This window comes from Cricetulus griseus, chromosome 3 (genome assembly GCF_003668045.3).
Source record: "Cricetulus griseus strain 17A/GY chromosome 3, alternate assembly CriGri-PICRH-1.0, whole genome shotgun sequence".
Classification (NCBI taxonomy): Eukaryota; Metazoa; Chordata; class Mammalia; order Rodentia; family Cricetidae; genus Cricetulus; species Cricetulus griseus.
The window spans coordinates 152,502,023-152,529,745 of record NC_048596.1 but is presented as its reverse complement, the minus strand read 5'-3'; the positions used below and the strand labels follow the sequence as shown (position 1 = coordinate 152,529,745).

The window sequence follows — 27,723 nt, the reverse complement described above, 5'->3', positions numbered from 1 at the left end:
AAGTGGGCAGAGGATGATAATGATTGTAAAAAGAGATTAAAGAAGATAAGTCAGTCCTAGAATCAGTCTGACTTGTCTGCAGGCATTTCCAAATTAAAGTATGGGTGTGGTCTTCCAAGTAGAATTCATTCATTTCACTATTGTGATTGAAACCAGTGTCTGGAGCTTCCAAGGTAGCCAAATACTCAGGCTTTCCACCAGAAAAGAGTGACCTATGCAGGGTAGAGCCCAAGACATTTGCACCAGAGGTTCCTCGAATCTGCTGGGTTACTAAAGTGAAACCCTGCTATAATAGGAGACCTCACAGAGACTGGGAAGACCATTGAGTTCTGAATGGCGAGACCAACAGGAAAAACAATAATAGTATCAGCACCTAGGTCTTTGGGAAAATCAATAAAATTGATAAAGCATAGCTAGACACATCAAGTAAAAAAAGAGGGGAGGCAGAAACAGCCAGTATGTAGAAAGAAATGAAGAAGGGAGACACTAGGAGCATGCCTATGATCTCAGCACTCAGCGTGGGAAGGAAGGGAGATTTTGAGGTTATCCTCAGCTACACAGTGATGTCAAGGCTAGTTTGTGCTACATAATAATCTACAAAAACAAACAAATAAACAAAATCCACCAGAAAGAGCAATAGGAAAACAAGTAAAAGAAAGAGATCGTTGAACTTGTGACACCAGTGCTTTACCTGCTCAGCCATTTCTCTGCCCATGTGTGTCTGTGTGTCTGCTTGTCTGTATATACACCACATGCAGACATGTGTTCATGGTGACCAGAATAAGGACTTGAATCCCCCAAAATGCAATCACAGGCAGCTGTAGGTTGAGGAGGTGGAGGTGCTTGGAAATGAAACCAAGTCCTTTAGAAGAGCAGAAAGTGCTCTTAACCTCTGAGCCAATAACTCCAGCCCCCAAAAATGTGTTCACAGTTTACATGCAGATAGTAACTTTTATTGATTTAAAACTGATCATATGAAAAGCAAAAGAGTTACAAATCTTCAATAAGCATCTTTGACAGAACAAATATTAAGAAGCAGCTCCACTACAAAGTAAGATGTACAACATATCACTTCCATTGACAGATAATCCAGATAATCAACAAAAAGTATGGATTTATATGTTAGCATTTTAATATTTTAGTGATGAGACTGTGGAGAAAGAAATCATGAAAGCAAAGCTAAACAACAAACATCCAAATAGCTTGCATGTAATCATGTAAATAAAAGATCTTTACAATGAAAATTACAAATTGCTGATGAAAGTAACTGAAGAGTACACATAAAAAATGAGAAAAGTCCTTCCATGTTAATGTAGAAATAATGATGTTAGTGCCCATCCTACTCAAAATGAGCCTTATACAATATTAAGTTTCACAGAAACTATTAAAATAATCTGAAATTCATATGGAATTACAAAGGTCTCCAAATAGCCAAAAAATAATCTTAATCAAGAGACTTAAGAGATGGCTCAGTGCTTAAGAGCAGTGGCTGCTATTCCAGAGGCCCTGGATTCGATTCCCAGCATCCACATGATGGCTAATAACTGTGTATTACTCTAGTTCCAGGAGAGCCTTTCATTAAATAAGACCTGATTCTTGCTTCTACTGGCAATGTATACATGGTGATGCACAGATATACATGCAGGCAAAATAGCTGTACACATAAAATAAAAATTAACAACCAAATATTTTTTTCAACACAGATCTTGAGCAGAAGACTAGAGCTTGAGGCATCACAATTCCTGATTTAAAGTAATACTGTATATCTAGGAGACTGGAAAAGTCTGGTAATAGCATGCAAACAGACACACATGAAAACAAAACATAAAACAGTCATGAAAGGAAATGCACTTGTCCATAGATCACTAATCTTGAGAAAGATGCTAAAATATCTATTAAAGGAACGCTTAACTAATGGTACTGGGAAGACTGGTTATCCATTTGAAGGAAACCAAAATTGGACACCTACCTTCACCTGTCCAAAATTACCTCAAAGTAGAATAGATGCCTAACATTCTATGAGACACTAGAATCAAAGCTTTGGAAGAACACTTCAAGATACTGGTACAGGCAAGGATTTTCTGGCTAGTACCATCAAAATGGAGAACACAAAAGCAAAAACAAAAAAAAAAATGACAAATGTCACTAATTTAAACCCAAAAGTTCTGCTTATCAAAGGAAGCAATCAACAAAGAGACAACTTAAAGGAGGGGATAAAATATTTGATAAGTATGTTCTGATAAAATATTCCTATCAAGAATATATAAGGAACACAACAATTCAACAGCAAAACTATGAAGTAATCTAATTAAATGGTGAATACATAATCTGAATAGATATTTCTCAAAGTAAGAATCAAATAGCCAATAAATATGTGGAAAAAATTCTCCAAGGCATTAGCCATTAGGGAAATGAAATGACTGTTGAAATGTGGTGTCGTTTCATGTCTATTAGAATGGCTGCTTTCAAAATGAATGCTACTAGGATGAGACAACTGAACTCTCATTGCAAGAATGTAAATTAGTGCAAGCATTCATGGTAATAGCATGGAAGTCCTCAAAACACTGAAAATAGGTCTACCATATGAATCAATATACCATATCTGGGTACACAATCAGACAAAATGAAATCAGTATATGAAAGCATTTATACTGGAACCATTTCTGAAGGCTAACATATGACATCATCCCAGGTGCTCATCAACAGATGAATTATTAAAAAATGTGGATATATATACAGGTATATATACCCACATATATACATATGTATCCACATATGCATATATACACACATTATATATATATATATATATATATATATATATATATATATATATATATCCACAATATTTAATCGAATGTTATTCTCTTATAAAGAATAATAAAACACTGTTGTTTTCAGAAAAATACACCGAAGTAGAAACATTATGTTAAATGAAATAATCCAGACAGAGAAAGTGTACCACAAATTTTCCCTCAAAAGTGGAAGAAGAAACTTGAATGTAGAAGAGTGGTTCCTAAGGTTGTGAGGAAGATGTGTTTGGATGGATAAAGGGCACTTCTATCTGATCTGTGCTACCTGAATGAATTTAATCTAACACTACATTGGGCTTATTAATATTAACAATAAAAACATGTTAACTAAACCTCAGATTACAGCAGTTTATATATAGTCTACATGTTATATAGAACAGTAAGACTGAAAATAAAAAGAACAGTACATGATAATAACATCCATTAAAAAGCAGTGGTAATTGAGGCAGTGTGGTATTGACACTAGAAAGAAAATGTTTTTAACTGGAGGAAGGGGACAGAAATGATTGTGCTCACAAATGGCCACATATTCTACACGGGTATCATTGTATTTGGGGGTGAGAAGCACAGTCTTTTCAGTGTCAGATGCTGGAATAATTAGGTATACATTGGATATATGTTTTAATCTTTTACAAAATTTAATCCATCATAATTGAAGATCAAAATTTAAAAGCCAAAGCAAAAAAGGTTTCTAGAAGAAAGCCAGAGGGTAACTCCCTTACCGTGGGTCATGTCATTTCATCAAATAAGATGCAAACGCATCAATTATAAAGTAAAACCTTGATAGATTTAGCTTCAACAAAATCAAGACCTGTCCCTTACTTAAAGACTGAGAAGTTTCCCACGAGTGGTAGCAAAGGAAAACAGAGAAAGCAAGCCTCGGCTGGAGAGATATATTCAAAGTAAATACATCAAGCACAGGTTTGAATCCATACCACAAATAGAGAAAAAATGAATACAAATCACAAAGAGAAAGCCACATAGTATTTGAATAGATATATTTAATAAAACTGTCTTTATCACATTGATAACACTAAGGAAAAATAGTCCACATCTTTACCAATCAAGGAAATACAAACTAACATCAAATGAGATCCAGATGGCATCCAGCAGAAGAAAATTAAAAGACTCACTCTCATATTATGACACAGGGAAACTGCACTTCACTGTCATTCTGCTGGGACCAAATATTAGTAAAATTTTCTTTGAAAGCCATTTTGAATTATTTAGATATTATGTATACTTTATGACTTTGAGATTCTTCACAGAAGTTTTTCCATGATACAAATAATTGCACATGTCTACAGAAAGCTATGAAAAGAATCCCACAATTGCAATGTTTTTTTTTTTCAGTAGTTCTAGCCCAAACAAAACCTAAGCGATATGGTAAACGATAGAACATTGTTATCTGCAAGCAGTGAAAAACTTTTACCAAAAGTGAACAACTTTTACCACGTTGTTTTTTTTTCTGTGTAACTGATTCTCCTACATATGGCATTCATTTATTGAATAAAGTAGATAGATACCAATAACCTGACTATACAAACCATTTATGAGAATCTAGAACAGCTGAAGTTTATCTGAGGACATGAATGCCTATGGAATTCAGTGATCCTCCCATTTAGTGTGGGGAGATAGCAATTCATCTGTACAGTATATACAGGCATGAGGGAGCTTGTGAGGTGCTGTGTATACAGTCATGAGGGACCTTTGGGGTGCAGTGTATAAAGGCATGAGGCAGTCTTTGGGGTGCAGTGTATATTTGCTGCTCTGAGAAGAATATGTTGATGCAAAACTTCATGCAGTTGTACGTATAATATTTATATACACACATGCCAAATTAAATGTTAAAAATGAAATTCATAGAGGTTATTCAAATAAGTGGTCAATAAACAATGGAAATAATGATAGCATTTCCAATTAAGGAAATGTATGTTAATGCAACAGCAAAACATTATATTACCCACAAGCTACTAGCAAAAAATTAAAAAGCAAGTGATAAACTAGTTTTAGAAATTTGAATTTTTACAACATATTAAATTGTAATTTGGTAAGTTATCTTAAACTAAATCACATACACATACTTTATCAAGGACAGCAGAGCTGAGAATGTCACTGTGTTTGCTTTCATGTTTCTGTGTTTAAAATACCTGAGAGAAAAAGTTAAGGAAAGAAATATTGCTTTTTAATTCATGGTTTTAGAGGACTCAACTCACAGTATACTGTCTTCATCTCTTGGGTTCAACCCATGATGCTCTGGTTTCATCACTTTGAGATGGAAGCAAGGCTGAACATCAGTGCCAGTATAGGAAGCACTTCATCTCTCCACCTGGAAAAGAGGATGTAGGGAAAAGAGGAAGACAGGAAATGTCCAGGGGAAGATGCAGCACTCATGGGCATTTGTCTATTAACTTACTTCCTCCAATTCTGCACCATTACCTTCTTTGAACATCATCCAACAACACTGTCATATTATAAGTCAGCTAAGGCATCAAGCAACTGATTGATCAGAGTCTTCCCGATAAGCCCACCAGCCAGCAATTGAGTCCCCAAAGCATGGTTGTGACCTTTCATACTCAAACAATAGTATTCACTGAGACACATGGCAGTGTGTATGTAATGGCATACATACAAGTTGTTTTTCCAATGTTGTTTGGGGGGGGTGTTAAAACCAGAAACAGTGTTAACTCACAAGTAGAGTTTTGATACAAATATGCTTTGTGGTTATTATAGATAACCACACAATAGGGTTAATTAGAGTTATGGAATAACTTGGCAGACTTCTAGTAAGAAGGAAAGATATCATTATGGAAATTTAAAAGATTTATATTTGGAAAAGTAGTGTGAAAAATTTCAAATACATGTATATGTGCATTCGTGTGTCTACATAATTATGCTTGTCTTTGTGTTATCAGAAAAAAGAGAAAAACTAAGAGACAGTATAAAAGATTTTTAAATGAATAATATGGTAAGAATATGCATAAAATTAAGAAACAGTATAACAATGGTTTTCTACATGGATAACGAAGAAATTGATGGTAAGTGGGATTAATGAGTAGAATAAAGAAAGAAACAGAAAACATCTACATATTTTAGAAAATAAGAATTTCCTACAATTAAACATATTTTGCATGTGATAATATTTTTGCTTTTGATAAAATTGCTGTTATTTTATGTCAAATATTAACTTTTCTTAATATTTTCTGTTTAGAATTTTTTGTTGCTGTAGACAATTCATGTTCATTTGTTATTTCCTTTTTCATTATTAATCTCTCATATATTATATCCCAAATGCAGCTTTTCCTCTCTCCCCTCCCCCCAGCCTCTGCCCCATCTACATGCCACCTCAGTTTCACCTCAGAAAGCAGTAGGCTACCCAGGGTCATCAAGCAAACGCGGGCTAATACCCTACTGTAAGGCCAGGCACATACCTTCACATCAAGAATGGATGGGGCACCCCAGTAGGAGGAAAAGGGTCCCACTTTTAGGAGTTCCACAAGAGCACCAAATTACTCAGCCATAACATATATGCAGAGGACCTAGGTCAGACCTCCACAGGCTCCTGGATCTCTGTGAGTCCCCATGATTCCCAGTCAGTCGATTCTATGGGCCATGTTCTCCTGGTCCCTCACCTCTTTAGTTTCTCTGACCTTTTCTCTCCAGGCCTCCCTGGGCTCTGCCTAATGAATGACTGTGGGACTCTGCATCTGCTTCCCTCAGTTTCTGGAAGAAGTCTCTCAGGTATCTTTGATGAGGATTCCGCTAGGCTCCGGTCCCAGATCACTCTGTAGAAAGGACATACTGTATGTCTAAAGCTTTGTGGCTACATAGGTGTCTCTGTCCCTCTACTTGAGATCTTGCCTGGTTGCAGGAGGTGATGGGTACAAATTCCATGTCCTCCATTACTGGAAGTCTTTTCTAGTGTTAATTCCATTGTACTAGATTTCTACCTCATCCCCTAAATGCTCCCCAATTCCAGTCTTTTCTCCCAATGTTTTCTCTCCCTCAGTTTATCCCTCCTGTTCTATACTCCATCTGCCCTCAGTCTACCAGTGAAATCTATTCTATTCCCCCTTCCCAGAGAAAATCTTTGGTCCACCCTAAACCCTCCTTGTTACAGCCTCTTTCCATCTGTGGACCTTAGCATTATTATATTTATTTGGCAGCTAATATCCACTTGTAAGTGAGTACATACCATGTTTGTCTTTCTGTGTCTGGATTTTTCAAGTTCTACCCATTTGCCTGCAAATTTCATATCACTGTTTTTAACAGCTGAGGGACATCTAGGTTGTTTCCCATTTCTGGCGATTATGAATAATTGCTATTAACATAGGTAAGCAAGTATCCTTGTGGTATGATGGAATGACCTTTGGGTACATGCCTAAGAGTGGTGTAGTTGTATCTTGAGGTAGGTCAATTCATAACTTTCTGAGGAACTGCCATATTGATTTCTATAGTGGATGCATTCCCATCCACAATGTATGAATGGCCCCTTGCTCCACATCCTCACCAACATGAATGTCACTTGTGTTTTGATCTTAACTATTCTGACAGGTTTAAGATGGAATCTCAGAGTCACTTTGATTTTCATTTCTCTTATGGATAAGGATGTTGAACATTTCTTTAAGTGTTTCTCTGCCACTTGAGATTCTTCTGATGAGAATTCTCTATTTAGATTGGTAAGCCATTTTTTAATTGGATTATTTGCTCTTTTGATGTCTAGTTTATTGAGTTCTTCATATATTTTGGAAATTAGGTTTAGTGTAACTGGATTTGTGTTGAGGTCTTAGATTCACTTGGACTTGAGTTTTGTGCTGGGTAATAGACATGGATCTATTTGCATTCTTCTACATGCTTGTAGTCAGAGTTTCTGTTCTGTCTGGTCCTGCCACCTTTAAGCTCCAAATAAACACACAGAGACTTATATTAAATATAAACTGTTTGGTCATTGGCTTAGGCTTCTTACTGGCTAGCTCTCTCTTAATTATTAACTCATTTCTATTAAACTATGTATTACCACGAGGATGTGGCTTACCTGTAGTCCAGCATGTCACTCCTTCGACAGCATGGCATCTCCCTGGTGGCTTCTCTCTGCCTTCTTCTCACCAGAATTCTCCTTGTCTTGTAGCCCTGCCTACACTTCCTGCCTGGTTACTGGCCAATCAGTTTTTTATTCATCAAACAATAAGAGAAACATATATACAGAAGGACAATCCTCATCACATGCTGACATCCAGTTATGCCAGCGCCATTTGCTTAAGATGCTTTCTTTTTTCCATTGTATATTTTTTTTTCTTCTTTGTAGAAAATCAGGTGTCCATGGGTGTGTGGATTTACATCTGGGTTTTTTACTCAATTCATTGAGCCACTTGTCGGGATTTATGCCAATACCATGCTGTTTTTATTACTATTGCTCTGTAGTAGAGCTTGAAATCAGGGACTGTGATTCCTTTGAAAGTTCTTTTATTTTATAGGATAGTTTTAGCTATCCTGAGGTTTGTTTTTCCATATGAAGTTGAGTATTATTCTTTCAAAGACTGTAAAGAATTATGTTGGGATTTTAATAGGGGTTACTTTGAATCTGTAGAATGCTTTTGGTAAGATGGAAATTTTTACTATGTTAATTCTACCCATCCACAAGCATGAGAGATCTTTCCATCTTCTGACATCTTTTCTAATTTTTTTCTTCAAAGACTTGAAGTTCTTGTCATACTTGCTTGGTTAGAATTACCCTAAGATATTTTATATTTTGGGGAGCTAATGTGTATATAAGAGGGCTACTGAGGGTTTTTTTTAGTTAATTTTGCATTCAGCTACTTCACTGAAGGTGTTTATCAGCTATAGGAGCTCCTTGGTAGAATTTTTGGAATCACTTTTGTATACTATTATATCATCAGCAAATAGCAAAAGTTTGACTTCTTCCATTCTAATTTGTATCTCCATGATCTCCTTTGGTGGTCTTTTTTTATAGCTAGAGCATCAAGTACTATACTGAATGGATATGAAGAGAGTGGACAGCCTTGTCTTGTTCCTGACTTTAGTGCGATTGTTTTGAGTTTCTTTTATTTTTGTAGTTTCTTTTTTTAATTTTTTAAAAATTTAAATTAGAAACAAGATTGTTTTACATGTCAGTCCCCATTCCTTCTCCCTCCCCTCTACCCCTGCCCCCCACTAACACCCTACCTATCCAATACCATTTCTGCTCCCCAGGGAGAATGAGGTCTTCTGTGAGGGTCTTCAGAGTCTGTCATATCCTTTGGGATACGGCCCAGGCCCTCCCCTGTGTGTCTAGGCTGAGGGAGTATCCCTCTATGTGAAATGGGATCCCAAAGTCCATTCCTACACTAGGGATAAGTACTGAAATACAAGAGGCCCCATGTATTTCCTAGGCCTCCTCACTGACACCAAGTTCCATGCTAGATTCCCAGTGATCATTCTGGGGGCCAAGAGCACGCCCTTATTCAGGTCAGCTGTTTCTGTGGGTTTCACCAGCATGGTCTTGCTCATCATTCCTCCTTCTCTGCAACTGGATACCAGATAAGTTCAGTTTTTAGCTGTGGGTATTGACTTCTACTTCCATCAGCTGCTGGATGAAGGCTCTAGTATAGTATATAAGTCTGTTGGCTATAGGTTTCTCATAAATTGCCTTTATTGTGTTTAGGTATGTCCCTATTTCCCTTATCTCTCTAGAACTTTTATCATAAAGAAGTGTTAGATGTTGTCAAAGGCATTTTCAGAATCTAATGAGATTATCATGTGTTTTTTTTTTTCTTTCGGTTTGTTTATATGGTAGATTACATTGACAGATTTTTGTATGTTGAACCATCCGTGAATCTCTGGGATGAAGTCTACTTGATCATGGTAACTGATCTTTTTGATGTCTTCTTGGATTTGGGTTGTGAGTATTTTATTGAGTATCTTTACATCAATGTTCATGGGGGAGACTGGACTGTAATTTTCTTTCTTTGTTGACTCTTTGTGTGGTTTGAGTATCGAGTAACTATATCCTCACAAAAAGAATTTGGCAATGTTCCTTCAGTTTCTATTTTATAGAATAATTTGAGGAATATTGGTATTAGCTCTCCTTTCATGTTTGGTAGAATTCTGCAATAAAAGTGTCTGGCCCCGGGCCAGAATTATAGTGACATTCTTGACATCACAGTTTTATCTACATAACGTGTTTTTCTTGTATTTTCAGAAAGTCATTTCATTGGTTTAAATTCTTGGGAATGCTGTTATTTGGTCAAAGTGGATATTTTTATAACTCTTGGAGCTCGTCACTAATTTCATTCTCTAGTAGAAAATAATATATATTATTATAAGAAATGTGCACTCTTAATTTTTGAGTTCTATTGCATTTTACCTTCAAAAATTCAATTGATAAGGGAGGTATGATTTGTTGCTCAATGTAGATTTATTCTATTTTGTGATAGTGTTGCTGTTTCACTTCTGTTAGTATTACCTGACTACATTTCCCTTGGGTTTTGGCATTATTCTTTATAAACTGATATTTAAAATTCATTTTAGTTATTTAATATTTTGAGAACATATAGTAGCTTTTGAGGAGTGAGATCATGAAAATTTGTGCAAATGGAGTGCTGCCTGGACACCCTCAGTTACAAACAAAAAGACACTACTAGACTGCAAGGGGTATAGGGGAATCCCAGAAGAAATGACATGTGAGCTGTGTCTATTGTGTGTTGACTTATCTTATGTTTCCGTTACATTTTCTTCTTATGCTTGTACATTTAAATTTACTTTCTGTATCTCACAGGGATGTCCCATCACTTTCATTTAATACTCTATATTTTAATATTTTGGTTTCTAATTTTTCTCCTTATTGAATCTATGTGTTATAGGGACTAGCGCCATCATACAATTGAGTAATTAGCACACATTAGGCAGTGAATTTTTAATGTATGAATCAATTAATCTCAAGTGGAATAACTGGCCAAGTCAGTGTTGTTGATAAGCATGGTCACTGCCCTCATAAGTCATGATTGCAAATATTAGAAGAAATGGGCATACTTGTTCCCTTATTGTCTGTGAAAATTGTACAAGGACTTTGAAACAAATTTCTATGTCTGCAGATAATTAGGTATTAGTTCAATAAGTTTTTGTTATTTTCTATAATAGAACATTCTTTGGGGGAGCAGTGAATTTTCTTTGTTTTCTTTTTCTTTATTCTTCTCTCATATAATATATCCACACCTTAGTCTCCTCTTGTTCTCCTCCTCCTGACAGTCCTCTCCTGACACTCCCTCTCCCCTGCTCCTTTGTTTCCATTTAGAAAAGAGCAGGTATCTGTGATATCAATCAAACATGGTATAAGAAGATGAAGGAAGACTAGACATAAATTCTCATATCAAATATCAAGGCTGAATGAGACAGGACAGTAGGAAAAAAGAGTACCACAAGCAGGCAAAAGTGTCAGACCACCCCTCTCTCATTGTTAGAAGTCTAACAAAAACTGCAACCTAAACAACCACAGCATGTATGCAGAAGGCCTATCAGACCCATGCAGACTCCATGATTGCCACTTCAGTCTCCGTGAACTCTTATGAGTCCTGCTAATTGATTTTGTGGGCCTTGTTCTCCTGGTGCCCTTGTCGCCTCTGGTTCTTATAATCCTTCCTCCATCTCTACCAGAGTGTTTCTGGAGCTCCATATAATATTTGGCTGTGCATCTCTGCATCTGCTCCCACCCAGCTTCTGGAGGAAGCCTCCCTGAGGAGAATTGGGCTAGGCACTCATCTATGAGTATAGCAGAATATCAGTATGAATCATTTCATTGACTTTTTTAAAATCAGTAATGTTTGGTTCTGTTCTAGGCCTCTAAGCCACTCAGTTTTCAGATTCTGAACATCCAGGTAGTGTAGAACTTTCTAATACATAATGAACTTATTTAAAATTTTGCTATATTTTACCATTTCATAGAAGTATGTTCTATTAACTACTTTTGGTTTATGTATTTTATGTATTATGGCTTTCAGACTCATCTCTATTATGGCTACCTGTTTAGCAACAAATACTGGTTTATAAACACCCCAACATCATAGGTGATTTCCATTAGTCTTGGTCACCCTTTAGAACTTTAGGATAAGATTCAATTGCTGAAGTCAGAAGTCACCATATACTGAGTGATAGATGATGGGTAAATCTGACTGGTAGATTCATTTTTGCTGGCTAGCTTTTACAGTGCTAGAACATGCTATGCATGCTACCAGAAGAGAAAAACAATTATCAGTCTCACCCATCTGTGAATGCTGAAAATTACAATGACCTGTCTGGCAAGATAGCCCTGGTGAAATAGTGGAATGAATGGTTGGGAGTAACCATCCACTTTCTGGTTGGATTTAAGGTCTGCTACATGAGATAGAACCAATACCTGGCACTATCAACAAGGCCAAGAACCTGTGCCTAGGTAGGTCATAGACCTCAGGGGAAAACCTACTATTATTCTGCTAAATGAACACAGCAATTAAATGACTCCTAATGATTTATTACTATGTCCATTGATGATTTAACCATTACAAGAGAAGTTTCTTCTTATAGTTGATGATGATTGACATAGAAACCCACAAATGGAAAAAATGCAGAGAATAAGAGGCTTTGAAGTGCCCAATTCTAAGTGAGATGCCTGTATTACATCCCTCCCCTTAAGACTCAGGGATCATCATGAAACAGTATCTTCATCAAGTATTGTGGACTTTTCTTTCCCACCCACCAGTTCCCAAATAACAGATATGGAGACTTAATATTAATTATAGATGCTTGCCCCATAGCTCAGGCTTATTACTAACTAGCTCTTACAACATAAATCAACCTATTTTTGTTAATCTACATATTGCCAAATGGCTCATGGCTTTACTTGTCTTCCAGCATGTCTTGCTCCCTCTCCATCTTCTGGCAACTCTTTCTTCTCCATTGTTTTTCATCCTAGCATTCTCTCTGCCCTCCCCAAATCCTGCCTAGCTATTTACCAAACAGCTTTTTATTAACAATGAGAGCAATACATTTTCACGGTGTACAAGATTATTCCACAGCTATTAAGTGTAGTAAAGATAACCTCAGAGACACCAAAACATGTTGTTGATTTAAGGAATGAAATTATAGATTTCCTCTTGGATTATTTTGACCATGAGCAGGCCTAAGTTCGAGTTCTCTACTTGTGTCTTTCAACTGTCTATAGTTTGTGTTTGATAGTTTATCTGTACTTCTGTTCCTCACAAAGGGCTCTAATTTGTGTATATTGAACATCGCAGAAAGAATCAAATAGAAAAGGAATTAGGAATGTCTTATAGAAATCTTCAAAGGAGTTTTTACAAGGGATTAAATTACAAACTTCACCTGACTCTAACTGACCTTGAAGTACTCACTAATGAAAACAAGCTATTTGTATGTTAATCCCAACATTTATGATAGATGTTTGTTGTATAGATTGCTTCTAACCTACTGCCTGATTTAAGGATTGTGTACTATGATTAACTGAGATATATAGCTGAGATGCATGGGTAGTTCAACATTAATGTGATATAATGCACTAACTGAAGAATAAAATAAGATCACTTCAATAGATTTAGAAAAATACAGAGAATAAGCAGTACCTTTTTATGACTGAAAACTCTCAACTACTCAGAAAAGTTGAAAACTATTTCAACATTACATCGGTCATGTATGGAAAACTCATGATTTGATCATATGTAATGGTGAAAGCTCCAAATATCAGAAAATACACAATGTGTCAACTGTCACCACTTCTATATATCATATAGATATGATATTGAAATTCCTGGGCATAGCAATCAGCGAAGAGAAACAGGAATGCAAATAAGACAGAGACAAGTAGAATGACCCATATTTGCTAACTATGCAATATGAGACAAATACTAAAGATGCCCCAATGGAAAAAGTCCCAAGACAAAACAAAACAAAAGTTCATTAGACTTCATAGGAAAATTCAGTGTGAGGTAAAAACATATAAAATCACCAAGAAAAACAATCACATTTCTATGTGGTAACAAAAAATTATGTCCATTTGCAGTAACATCAAAATTAACAAATTGCTTAGAGACAAATTTAAGTAAGGAAATAAAAGACTTACAGTCTTATTCCAATATTCTTTCTGTTTCTGGGATAAAACATGGACCAGAACCATCTTGGAGAGAGATGGTTTAATTTCAGCTTTATCGACAGTCCATCTTTGAGGGAATCCAAACCAAGGACTCAAGCAGGAACCTGGAGGCAGGAACTGAAACAGAGACCAAGGAGGAACGATGGTTACAGGCTTGTTCCTCATGGTTTGCTCCATCTACCTTTCTCACACAGTCCAGGCCCATTTGCTCAGGAATGACACTAACCAGCAACCCTAAAATTCCACACAGATATGCCCACAGACTGGTCTTGTGGAAGCAATTTCTCAACCTTTTTTCCAAGGACTCAGTTTTTAAATGTCCAGTTTTTGCAATGTAACCTTTGAAACAATTCCAATTTTGTGTATTGACCTTTTTTGTTTATTTTGTTTTTTTGCCCTTCTATAAACTGTTAAAGATGATCATACACCAGTATTTGCTAACCCTCCCTTTAGACTAATGCTACCAACATACCACAAGATAGAAAACTATTAACATCTGTGAGGGAAACTGAAACAGATGACTCCAAGAAGAAATGGGAGCTTGACATCTGAATACAGTGTAAAGCTTTGCCATATTGTTGAGCCGCTCTGGGTGTAGCACCGGTCCAAAGCCCCACTTGGCAGTGAGCAGAGATTCATGCAACTCTTTCAGAGCAAAGGCATTAGTAACCCATTGAGCAAAGAGACAGTCACAAAAAAAAATGATTGGCTCTGAAGTTGTTTCCACCAATATAGGAACATCCTCCCTTGCTTCTGCCCATCGGAAAGATGTTAGTTTCCATCTGATACTTTTAGCCTCATCCATATATGCACACACAACTCCATTAGTACAGCTATCTGAGAATGCAAATTGTAACAATACTATATATATATATATATATATATATATATATATATATATATATGCCTAACATATTTGTTGAATTTTAAAGGCTGTGAGAGCTGGAGTGAGGCTGTAGTTTGTAATCTATATCATGAAATGAAGAACAGATGATCTGAGAATGAACATTTGTTGGAAGGATCTCTCTGGGCTTAAATATTTATTTTACTTCCTCCAGCTCCCTCCCTTTTGACAGAGTATTATGCTTGCCAAAATCTACAGTATGAAACCATGTGAAGTTTGTGACAAAATCACCTCAAATTGCTACCATAAATTATTACCTCCTACATAGTCTTTCTCTGCAATGTGCAATTAATCAAGGAAAAGACTTATTCTTTCTAATTTAAATAGTTGTCTTTAAGTGTTTTATTTTAGGTGTGAAAATGGCTGTTGATTCCGGGGGAACATGCAAGGTCACCCTACACAATGTACAGTGCTTTCATTTCTGTCTCCAGAGTATAGAGTTTGATTCCAAGGAAGGGAAGCCCCTTCATGTTCAGGCCAAGTGGAATCTAGGATTGTAAAAATTCCAGATTGTAAGAATCATCTTGATGGAGAATTCACAAGGCAGGTTTTTGGGAGACTCTGAGGAACTAACTTCCTACTTTCGCCCCCCCCCACCTTTTTTTCAGAGCATGGGGAGAATTCCATTGATTTTTCTTAGGTATTTACATGTTAAGGTAAGTTTATGCTCAGCTCCTGCACCTTCGCAAATACTCACCTGTTTAGTCATCCTTTTATTCATTCATTCTTCCATTCATCTGTCCATCTAACCATTTTCAACTTGGAAAACATGTTGATTGCAGATTTACCAAATGTGTGTAGTACATGACCCTGAAATTTCAAATAGGAGAGATGATTTCTAGCATTAAAAAGCTTGTTCAATAAAGATGCACAAATGCCATATACTTCACTTTCTAAAACTTATATGAGGACTAAGCAACGGGCCATATCAGAATATAATTAATCAGTGCTCCACACGAGATTTCTCAGATTCCATCTCCCATGGCCCTAGAGGCTTGCAGTGCACCAAATTCCTCCTCAGGACACACACTTTGACCCAGCCATGTATGCACTTTGTGTTCCTTGCACATTTGGTCCTTGCAATTTCTTGTCTAGATGAACTCATTCATGTTATCCATGGGTACTGAACAAGCTTTTTCTAATTCTAGGGCCCCGATAAAGTTCCAAATCTTTCAGAGAAACATTCTTTATTTTCTTATTTCCGACCCCCTCCCTCCCTTCTACCTGGGTATTCTTCATAATTCTCTTGTCCCCTTTGCTTTTGTATTTGAAGGAGTACCTTTGCTATTGTAGGAATGTGGAGATTTGTGCCACTAAACTTTGGACCTTAATGAAAATACAATCAAGCTTTGCAAACTGTTTGAAGATTGGAACTTGCTTCACTGTTACACAATGTATTTTCAGAATTACCCCCTTAAAGCATGAAGAGGATTGTACCATTGTGTGTGTGTGTGTGTGTGTGTGTGTGTGTGTGTGTGTGTGTGTGTGTGTGTGTGTGTTTAAAAGCAGCTAATGATTCTCCATAGCCCTTTAGAAGAATTGTCACATTTTGAGCCTGGCAGTGAAGGTCATTCAAGACTTGGCTTCAGTTTAGCTTTCTTGTGGCACCTTGCAAATCTTCCAAAGCCTTCTGAATTACATGAAATTCCGTAGGCACATGTGTTCTCACACAGGTAAGCCTTTGCATGAATGTTTTCTTTCTCTGAAACACACCCATCTCAATATTCAACCTACAACCTGCTGTCCTATTTACTGCTCTATTGCCATGACAAAACACCCTAACAGTGTGACAAAGCAACATATAGTATTCAGCTGTTTAACTGGGAACTTGCTTACAGTTTCAGGGTTAGGGTTAGTCTACATAATGATGATGGTGGAGAACATGGTGGCAGAAAGGCAGGCATGGCACTGGAGCAGTGTCTGAGAGCTTATCTCCAGTCTGAAACTGCAGGCAGAGAGAGAGGAGAGAGAGGGAGGGACTGGTCTTGGCATGGGTTTTTGAAACCTCAAAGTTCACCCTCTGTGACACACCTTCCCCAACAAGGCTACACCTCTTAATCACTCCTAAACAGTCCAATAGTCCACTAACTGGGAAACAAACATTCAAATATATGAGCCTTTGGAGACTATAACCATTCAAAATATTGCAGGTCTCAGTTTTGGAGTAACTTTCTTTAGGGAACCTTCCTGGTCCCATAAGACCAAGTGTCTTAAATATGGTCCCATTACCTGTTTGCTAATGAAGCATGCTGGGTACTCTTTCTATGTTAACATGCAACAGGTGTGAACAGTGTGTAACTACATCCAGTGAATGCTTGTTCAGTTAAAAAGGTTTAGTTCAGTTACTGTAATTTCCCTCAGGAAATGCAGAGAGAGAGGCTGGATGGTCACTATTATGACTCACCACATGGTGAAATAGCACATAGGATCTGGAGAGAAGCAGCTGGTAACTGCAGCCATTTATCTCTATCACATATGTACAGCTCCAATTTTTCTTGATTTTTATTTGAAGCATAGTTTCTATAATTGCAGTGAGTATAGATCCAAAGCACCCTTTGCTAACAGCTACATCAGCAGTGAAAAGCTAAGGGACCAAGCTAGCCTTAACAGTTTTTCTGTTTAGTTTTTCTTTGGGTTAGGTTCTTTATGTCTCAAGAAACTACTAAACTTTAACGTAACCCACAGACAGTGTTCTCAGTAGCTGGGCCAACAGTGACCAAGACGTTGGGGATCATGTCTTTCCTGCAGGATACCCAAATTCTAAAAGCTATTGTTAAGTGAACTAAGGGATCCAGGGCCAGAGGATCAACTCCCCAGATGTGACTACTTGTGGAAGATTGTGTGATTCACAAATTAGAAAAAATCAGACTGGTCCCTTTCATAGCCAGTGCATGTGTATACATGTGTGTGCATGCATATGTGCACTTTTGTGTAAGGGGACACATCAGTCCTGAAATTGTACATTGGATGTTAATGTGAATCCAACCACAGTTTAGAGAAGTAGGGATCTCTAAGTCACATATTTAAACCCACCTCATATTACCTTGTTTTACAATTATCAATGCTTTGAACATTGAAATGGAAAAATCTCAGAAAACTAGGGAAGACTGTCTTTAGAAATAAAGAGACCCTGTGTCTAAGCAAGCCCTCTGTGATGAAAGAGGTAGACTTACTTGGTTCCTTAAAGTGTTCAGAGGGAAAGATTCTGTGGTTCTGTTCAGTTACTAGAAAATTAAACCGCCCCCTTGAGGTCATTCAGTTTCTCTGTCATTGCCCTGTTGCAACAGTCTGGACTCCTGTTCTCTCTTGGCATCTTGACTATGAGTGACAACATTGTTGAATGTGTTATAGTAAATGAAGCAGACTTTCACCGGTCAGCACAGAGAGGCTAGGCAAGAGAGGAAGATATGAATAAATAAAATCTAAAATTTTCTCCAAAAATCATAGCTACTAATAATTTTTACTTTTTTTCTTCAACAAACTGTCAAAAGGCTACTTAAAGGAGGAGACTTGAGTTTCTTGGGTTTTCTTCTTTACTCATTTAATCTCTCTTTGAGGTGAAAATAGTCACTGTGATCCCCAAAGGCCAGTGAGATGGTGAGAGGTGGAAAAGCCATGGATGTAGACAAACTGGAAGCAACATTCATGCATTTACAAATGCTTCCGGTTTGGGGCTTATTAATCTGCTTTCTTTAGTTGTCCTATGACTTCATTTAGCATTTTATAAGTTGCTCAATCACTGTGTATGCAATGACATTTTAGAGCGAACCACCCAGCCTTGTAAACACTGGTCTTCATTGAGAAATGGTGAAAGTCATTTTGAGATTAAAGTTAGAGAATGACATAATGAGTAGATGCTACAAAGAAACTTAAGTTGGCATTTGTGTGTGTGTGTGTGAAAATGGGACAATAAATGATAGTTTCTCCCAAGTAATTAAAAATGTAGCCAATTAAAACCATGCAAATTTACATTAAGTAGAAGACCCTCAAATTTTACATTTCCTGACTGGTAGGATTAAACTTTCAAAGAAAGTGTGAATTAATGCAAATGCTAGCATGGCATCTCTGAAATCCTTTTCTACTTTTACCACCAAGAAGAGAATATAGAAAAGTGAAAATACATGATGCCAGGCCAGTCTCCACTGCTTTTGTCATTTGTCCAAGGAATACAGCATGCTTAGGAACCTTGGAGAATATAGTAATTTCAGGTATCACACACAAGGCTCCAAAGGCGTTTTTTGGGTTGGGGGGAGGGTTGGGTTTTTCAAGTCAGGGTTTCTCTTTCTTTGTGTAGCCCTGGCTGTCCTGGAAATCTCTCTGTAGACCAGGTTGGCTTCAAACTCAGAGACAGTTATTAAATCTTAACCAATTGTTCTTTGCTAAGAATGTTGATTGAACATCTAACTGGTGATAAGTCCATGTCTTGAAAGCTTGATTTTCAAGAAAGTTATCTTATGAACTGGAATTCTAGGCAGTTCAATGTGCAGACATTCCTAACTTACAATGATTTGCTTGATAATTTTCATTTTACTTTGTAGCAGAGTGAAATACTAATACACAGTAGAAACTGCACTCCAGATTTTGAATTTTGGATCATTCCCTGCTTAATAATATGTAGTATGAAACTGTCTTGTGAAGGTGGGCAGTGGTGATAGGCTGTGTCTCCCAGTTAGCCATGACATTATGAAGGGGAAGGACCAATATTGCACAGTATTCTGTGGTGGTCTGCAAGGTAAGCGCATTAAAGGCATTTTTAACTTAAAGTGCTTTCAACTTACAATGAGTCAATCATAATGCTATAAACCCAACATAAGTCAAACAGTATCTATATATGCTTAGATATACGTTGTGCATGGATATATATATATATATATATATATATATATATTATATATATGTGTGTGTGTGTGTGTGTGTGTGTGTGTGTGTGTGTGTGTGTGTGTGTATGCTTTGTAGACATATTTGACTATTATTGTACACACGTGTTCTAATATACACTTTCTTGCATTTATAGATGTGGCTACATAGTACAGAGTCAACTTCATGTGACATAACCATGGACTTAACGCTCACTGGCAGGAAATTTCTGACTGATTCTATATTTCCAAAGACTTTCATGTCTCAATCCATCTGTGAGGCCTCCCTCTTTACTGTCTATAGGAGTCTTCCTAGAATGGCTGGCTAGTTTCTCTAACCTCAGTGGAAAATTTATCTACATCTTTCTTCTGTTTGTCCCTGCTCTATTGTGATCAAGGTGCTATGACAGAAGTTGTAGTAGTTAACTTTTGTGGTACTGAGAGTAAAATACCTGAGAAAAAAACTGAAGCTAGGGAAGACTTGTTTGGCTCACACATTTCAGGCCATCACACAAAAAAGACAGGCATAGTGGCTGGATATGTGGCGGCAGGAGCATGGATGCAGAACCCCAGCACAGGAATTTTGACAGGACAACAGATGGCACACTGGGATCAGGGGCTCAGTTACAACTGTCAAAGGCTAGATCCCAGTAACCTATTTCTGCCAGCTAGGCTTTGACTCTTAAGGGTTCTGCAGTCTCCCAAAATACACCATGCACTGGGAGTAAGCAATTCAAAACATGAGCCTGTGAAGGATAGTTCACTTTTCTACAGCAGTCCTTGTTGCTAACTGAGATCTCACATTTGTGATGCCTGGCTGGGGAAGTGCAGGTGTCTACAGGGCTATAAGGTCAGATCTGTGCAAATTCATCTGCTTGGACCTTGAAAGCCTCAATGCTAAGTTTATGGTTTCAACTGATGGTGTTAACTGTAAGAAAACAAAGGCATTTGGATTCCAGATGGATAAGTGCTAGTGCTTCCTTTATGATGACCATCAGGAACAGTACTTTGAGGGTCACCTCTTCTCTGCTTTGCTTGTTTGTCACTCTCCATGAACACACAGGAGTGTTGCTTCCCATTGCTGCCTGCTCATTTCCCCACTGTCTCACTGACGTTAAATATTTTGTAACCAGCAAATGCAAGTGCTCGTGCTTTACTTTTATGAAGATTCATGTAAGATACAATTTCCCCCAAATGTTTTGCATTTTAAAAGCTGGAATCATCTGTCAGAAATAAATGTCTATCTGCTAAATCAAAGACACAGAAAAATACAGTGCTTGAAAACTGCGTTTCCATAAGAACACAAGTTATAATGACCCATAAAACACCCCCTCCAGCACAATCTCTTTATTCAGTTTAAATCACTTTTCATTTCTGTAGCCCACTCTCTCCTGACAAGAAATGCATTCATTATTTTTTTATTTCTCACAGATGAAGATCGCTTAGGAAAGTCAAAGTTTTATGGTTCAGCCATGTTAGAAGTAGTGTTACTTTACATTTTCCTCATTGGGTTTCTAAGAGTCCTGTCCCATGTTGGGTTTCTGAGACAGCATGCTAGTCAGCTAGACAGGTGAGAAGGATGTGTATTATGGGTTAGCATCAATAGAATGTTTCAGGATGGGGGAGAAGTTGAGCTTAAGTTCAGGCCTGTCAGATTCAGAGAGCTCTGAGGACATGTGTTACATTGAAGTTCTTCCACAGTGGCTGAGGGCCAAACCCTATTTTCTTGCTGCAAGGACGTCTGTCATGGTCCAAGCCTGGGAGACTGTGGCCTTGGTTGAGCAGAGTACCTGCACCTGAATAGAGTCTGTGGGAACAAATCTTGAAGAAGTTGACAACCAGAAGCCAATTGTCAAGTACTGTCCATCTCTGAGTGTTCATTCATTCTTTGAGAGGTCTAACCTTCACACCTCTGTATCCACAGCATACAGATACAGGTTAATGAAGCAGGTTCTAAGCATGAATCTCACGTTTTCTCTAGGTATATTTGAGAACCAGAATAATAGTGACTTACCAACTCATGGATGGAGGGTTTAAGGAAGGCTTTCCTATGCATCATAGGGTGTTTTGTTAAATAGTCCAGGTCTCCACCCACTAACTGCCCGTAGTGGTCTCTCTGGTGACAATCAGAAATGTCTTCAGATTTTGGCAAATTTCTCCCAGAAAACAAAAACCGTCCCTGGGTAAGAACTATTGTGTTATGTGGACAAAAAAGTATGCCTTTATTTTCACAATTTAAATTTATGATATGATTGAACAGTGAAAACATAAATCTATCTTTTATATTATAAAGAGTCATTCACAGACACAGTATGAATCAAGAAAAATGACTGGCAAACAGGTTAGGAGTAAAGGAATTCTGTGCTTAGAGCTAGAAAGTTAGGAAGCAAGCATTAAATTAAATGACTTTGTCTGAGAAGAGATGTGATATTGCTGGTCATCTTTTCCTTTGCTTCCCTGTCTTGACACTAATGTATCTGGTCCAGACAACTAATAATCTAGGTGAGGATATTGCATGGAAGGTGAACTGGCTACTCTTATGTCAACTTGACACAAGCTAGAGTTATCTGAAAGGAGGGAGCCTCAATTGAGCAAATGCCTTCATAAGATCCAGCTGTAAGGCATTTTTCTTCATTAGTGATTGATGTGGGAGGGCTCAGCCCATTGTGGGTGGTATCATGCCTGGGCTGGTGGTTCTGGGTTCTATAAGAAAGCAGCCTGAGCAAGCCATGGGCAGCAAGCCAGTAAGCATAGGTCTACATGCTATGGCCCTCTATGGCCTCTACATTAGCTCCTGCCTCCAGGTTCCTCCCCCATTTGAGTTCCTGTCCTGACTTCCTCAAATGACAATGATCTGCAAGTGTGTGATGGAGAATGTACTTCTGTGTATGTTTACATTATTGATTGTTGAATAAAGTACTGTTTGGCCAATGAGGCAGCAAGTTAGATGGGACTAGGAGTCAAAGAGGATTCTGGGAAATGTAGTTGGGAAGTGGTGATCCAGACAGGAAGTGACATAGTAAGGAGACTCATATTTAAGCATGGAGAAACAGAAAGTGGCCCCTTTCCCCTTCGCTTCCTCCAGCAGCCATATGATCCACTGCCAAGGGAGGACAGCAATGGAAGGTGTCTGATAAGATAAGTCTTATAAAATATATAGATTTATGATAATTAAGACTGAGATAACAGATGAGAAATCCTAGTCATTGGCCAAGCAGCATTTAAACCTAATATAAGTCTCTGTATTATTTTGTCCATTCATGCGGCAGGCAGAACTTGGGCAGCTGGCGCAAAGTGCACACTTGGCTATGGGGCTTGGGTGGCTTTTTTGGGGAAAGATTTATCTTAACAAGTGTAAGCCAATTAATTCTTTTCTTCCCAACTAGTCTGTCTAGCATCAAAAGAAACCCTAACTAAGAAAAGGGATATCCAACTAGTTTAATAACTGAAGTAAAAAGAAATAATCTAAAAATTTGAAATAGATGATTTTATTCCCCACCTCCAACTCTAGATGTGGACGACAGCTATTTCCATCTAGGTACCATGTCAGCAACTGATGTAAAAGTGATGTAGGTATCTTACATGTCTTTTCAGATTGATCCTTATTCTCTGTCAGGTGTGGAAATTAAGTACATGAAAATAGAATTTAGGTGCATCTAAACAGGAGGCATTACATTTCCACAAATGTTTTCTTCATGGGCACTGAGGAACCAATGGTGAGGATCACAGAATGTATGAGGTCGGTTTCCCATAACAACATGAGCTGGAAACTGAAACATTCTCCCAAGATCCATCAGGGTGAATGTGTCTTGACCTCCAACATGCAGAAAGAAGAGTTGCATATGGGATGTCGGAATGTCACAGGAGATGGCTAGAGAAGCAACAGAAAATATATCACTGGAGTGAAGCCCCATGCAAAGCTTTCCACCTTCGATGAAGAAGAGTATTGGGAGCTCCCAGATTCCTGAGACCTTGGTTTCACTCATTGTGGGCTCAGTTGCTTGTTGGCAAGGATCAAGTGCTGCTGCTAGTGTGCAATATCTTGGTGATTACTAGAGACATAAATACTGGTGAAAGACCCCTGGAGGCTCAGGCCTCCAGGATCTCAGCCCAGGACTGCGACTACCCCAATCACCAGGCGGAGGCAAAAGCTTGATGCAAACAGCAAGAGGCTTTATTGTAGTTGTTTAATGAGCTAACCCCATTAGCTTGGGCCTTTCATCCATCCACCATGGCGGATGGCTAGGAAAGATGGTGAGAAGCCACTGCATAGAGATCTTATAGGGCAGTGTAAGGGGAGTGTCCAGGGGTACGTACAGGCTCAGGATTGGTGTGGCTCCAGGCTTTCCCTGTGTTGACTGGTCAACTGGTTGTTATGGCCCATAGGCCCTACCAGGACAATTACTATGCTCTTTGCGTCATTGTTGTGCACTTGTCTGTAAAGCACACCCAGAGACATAAAGCATAGCACCACCAGCTAACTTCTGATTGGTTCCTTGCCGAAAGGCAGGCATCTGACCAAGGCAAGGTCAGGCAAGCATGTGCTAGGCTGTTATGGCTGCTGAAATGGGGAGCTGTTCCCTTCACTGGCACATATGAGAACACTGTGCTAATCTGAGTATTTTATTAGTACATTTCCAGAGAATGTCTCTTCCAGGGCCTGACAGGGCCCATATTTTCAAGTCAACATAAATCATCAGTCACTCACAAGAGGCAGAAATATCAGAGGAGAGAATGGAGGTGAGGAAGCACACCCAGCAGCTTTATCTAGCAAATGGCTGAGGGAATTTTTTCTTTCTAGAAAGACTTTCTAGATATGAGAATAGTGAGAGATCGTGATTTTTCTGTCTATAGCACAAGCCATAGACACAGCATCTTCTTCCATTCCTCATGTAATCCCTGGAAGGTTGAGATAACAGAAGCTCCAGAGGTGGACAAACCTGTCAATGCCCTGAGTAACCCCTTCTAATTGAGGCTGGCCCTGTATGACAAGTGTATCAGGTGTCTCAAGTCTTAGATCCAATTAGTTCCAAATTATAATGAGGAATATAAGTGTTTAGTTTACCAAAATCTCACTGCATTAGGTTTTATTTTATAATGCTTGTATGATATTCATACAATTTTCCTCTCCCGTAGGTAAAGTAAAGTAGCCTAGTGGTTATGGAGTTGGATGGGGTAGTAGATTCTCATCTGATTATTTGACTTAGGGGAATAAATCATTTATCTCTGAGAAAGGGAAAAGTTTCCACTCAGATCATATGCTTGGTGAGAATCGCACATTAATGCACTGTTATTTATTATAAGTCTTATGCAATATTTACCTTTAAAAGTTGTTTATTTTGCCAAGTGTAGAGTGAGGTGGGGGAAGATTATTTTATGATTTGTACTTAGTTTCTTTAGGATTTTGTCAGCAGCATATTTTTGGTTTTCTGAGAAAATGAGTAGGTGTAAAAATGGGAACATCTCAAATTGAATGAAATAAACAAATTAGGCTGGGGTGATGGTTCAAGCACAAGGACCTGAGTTTATCTCCTATCGTCCACGTACAAATTAATCAAGGCACCATGGCTCATGTTCATAACTGCAAGGCGGGGCTTGGCTGATAAACACAGATCCCCAGAGCTTAAGAGAGTTGAATAAGGGAGCACAGGGTCTAGGAGAGGCTCTGTCTCAAAATTGGAGAAAGAGTGATAGATGACGACATCTAACCTCAGCCGCTTGCCTCCACACACACACACACACACACACACACACACACAACTACACACACATTTGCACACACACAAACAATGAAATGATGAGGTTGAGAAGAATGAATGATGGCTGTGGTGATATTCTTTGCTTTTAGTGTTCTAAATGTTGCATGCTCATTAACTAAAGAGAAAGTCATATAAATGAGAGAAGAATGAAAAACTGGAGAGGTAGTTTTTTTCCAAAGAACCCTTTATTTTTATTTTTAACAATGTGTATTAACTCCTATTAGCTGTTTATAGCATATTGCCAATTACAACTCTTAACAGAACAACTTAGACTCGTGTTTTCCCCAAGAGTGTTGTGGAAGTGTATTTGGGCTCATTCATCATTTCTCTTATAATGTAGTTTGCACTTATTCATTCAAATTCTTGCCATTCAAAGTATGTGTGTGATCCAGTAACAAAAATATCTCCAGGGAGCTTGATTAGAAAATTAAGAAATTTTGAACTAGAAGGTTCTTCATCTTCAACTGAATCAGAGACAAATGAGTTCATGCTTCATGGATTTATCTCAAGTTATGAATTACTGGAGACAAAAATGAATCAACTTTTCTCAACCTTCATAACTGTTTCAATATCACAAACTATGTGTGCATGTGTGCATGTGTGTGTGTGCGTGTGTTCGTGTGTCTGTGTGTGTGTGTGTGTGTGTGTGTGTGTGTAGGTACACTTGTATATAGGTACACATTCTCATGTATGCCCACAAAAGCCAGTGGACAATCTGGGCAATCATCTGGGGTATCATTTCTCAGGTATTATTCACCTCGTTTTTTGTTGTGATGATAGCTTTTGTGTTTTTTAGCAAGGTCTCTCTTTTTTCTGGAGCTCACCATAAGCTAGTAATCCAAAGACATCAATTTAAAACAAGTGCTACAACTTGCCTGGCCTTTTAGAATAATGTGGGATCTTATGCAAGCCAGGAAAGCACTCTACTGGCTGAGCTAGCTTTCTGATGGGGGAAGTCGTTCTGTGTATATGTTTTCTTATTGGTAAATAAAACATATTGATAAATAAAGCACTGTTGGCCAATATAGAAGTAAGATAGGTGGGAGATCTGAACTCTGCAGTGGGACCCAACACACCTGGACACTGCCGAGGCCCCGGTAACAGTTCTGCCTCCATCCACCGGTCCAGGTAGGCCTAGGGCTATTTCCGGTTCCCGTTTGGCGGCCCTAATCAGAGACATCTGACAACAGGGTTCTGCTCACCGGATCTGAACTCGGCAGCGGGATCCCACAGACCTGGACACTGCCAAGGCCCCTGTAACAGTGCCACCTCCATCCATGACAAGAGGACAGACATCAGAGTATTGGAACTGTTTGCATCTATCAGAAGGGAACCTTGGTCCCATACCTACCTGGAGAGGAAGAGACTCCTGCTACACCCACCAGAAGAAAGGATGAGTAGAGGATAATGTAAAAGCACATTCAACATCAGAAAACCCAGTATGACACCACTGGAGACTAGAAACCATACACTAGCAAGACCTGAACATCACAATGCAGACGAAGCAGAAGAGAATGACCTTACACACATCTTCATGAAAATGATAGAGGACTTCAAAGAGGACATGAGAAAATACCTTAAAGAAATGGAAGAAGACACAAACCCCAAAATACAAGATATCAAAAAATCTCTGAAGACCTAAAAACTGAAATACAGACAAAAAAGAAAGCACAATCTGAGGGAATGCTGAAAATAGAAAAGCTGGGTAAACCATCAGGAACTACAGATGTAAGCATAACAAACAGAATTCAAGAGATGGACGAGAGAATCACAGGGGTTGAAGACACACTAGGGGAAATAGACTCATCAACCAAAGAAAATCTTAAGTCCAACAAATCCCTAACAAAAAATATCCAGGAAATATGGGATACCATAAAAAGACCAAACATAAGAATAATAGGTATAGAAAAAGGTGAAGAAATCCAACTCAAAGGCGCAGAAAACATATTCAACAAAATCATAGAAGAAAACTTTCCCAACCTAAAGAAAGACATGCCAATGAAAATACAAGAAGCCTATAGAACACCAAATAGACTGAACCAAAAAAGAGGTTTCCTTGCCACATAATAATCAAAACACCAAACATACAAAATAAAGAGAAAATATTAAGAGCAGCAAAGGAAAAATGTCAAGTAACCTATAAAGGCAAACCTATCAGAATCACACCTGACTTTTCCATGGAAACTCTGAAAGTCAGAAGGTCCTGGATAGATATTCTACCTAAACTAAGAGACTGTGGATGCCAGCCCTGGCTACT

At 38.2% G+C, this 27,723-nt stretch overlaps 1 protein-coding gene across 29 annotated transcripts in view; it reads right to left on the bottom strand.

The window, feature by feature from the left end:
* Positions 1-26,827, bottom strand: part of LOC103162310 — a 134,921-nt gene extending 108,094 nt beyond the window's left edge. For 16 of the 29 annotated variants that reach the window (XR_004769216.1, XR_004769218.1, XR_004769217.1 and 13 more), the window contains exons 1-5: positions 21,722-23,902; positions 18,025-18,239; positions 15,549-15,661; positions 13,918-14,064; positions 5,030-5,142 (exon numbers count right to left, since the gene is read on the bottom strand). Coding sequence is in view for 1 of the 29 variants with exons in the window: in XM_035442507.1 (XP_035298398.1) it covers positions 18,219-18,239; positions 21,722-21,823; positions 23,382-23,693 (435 nt within the window). In the remaining 28 variants the exon portion in view is untranslated. The other 13 variants (XR_004769220.1, XR_004769233.1, XR_004769224.1 and 10 more) reach the window with 13 other exon arrangements.
* Between the last annotated feature and the right edge of the window lie 896 nt (positions 26,828-27,723).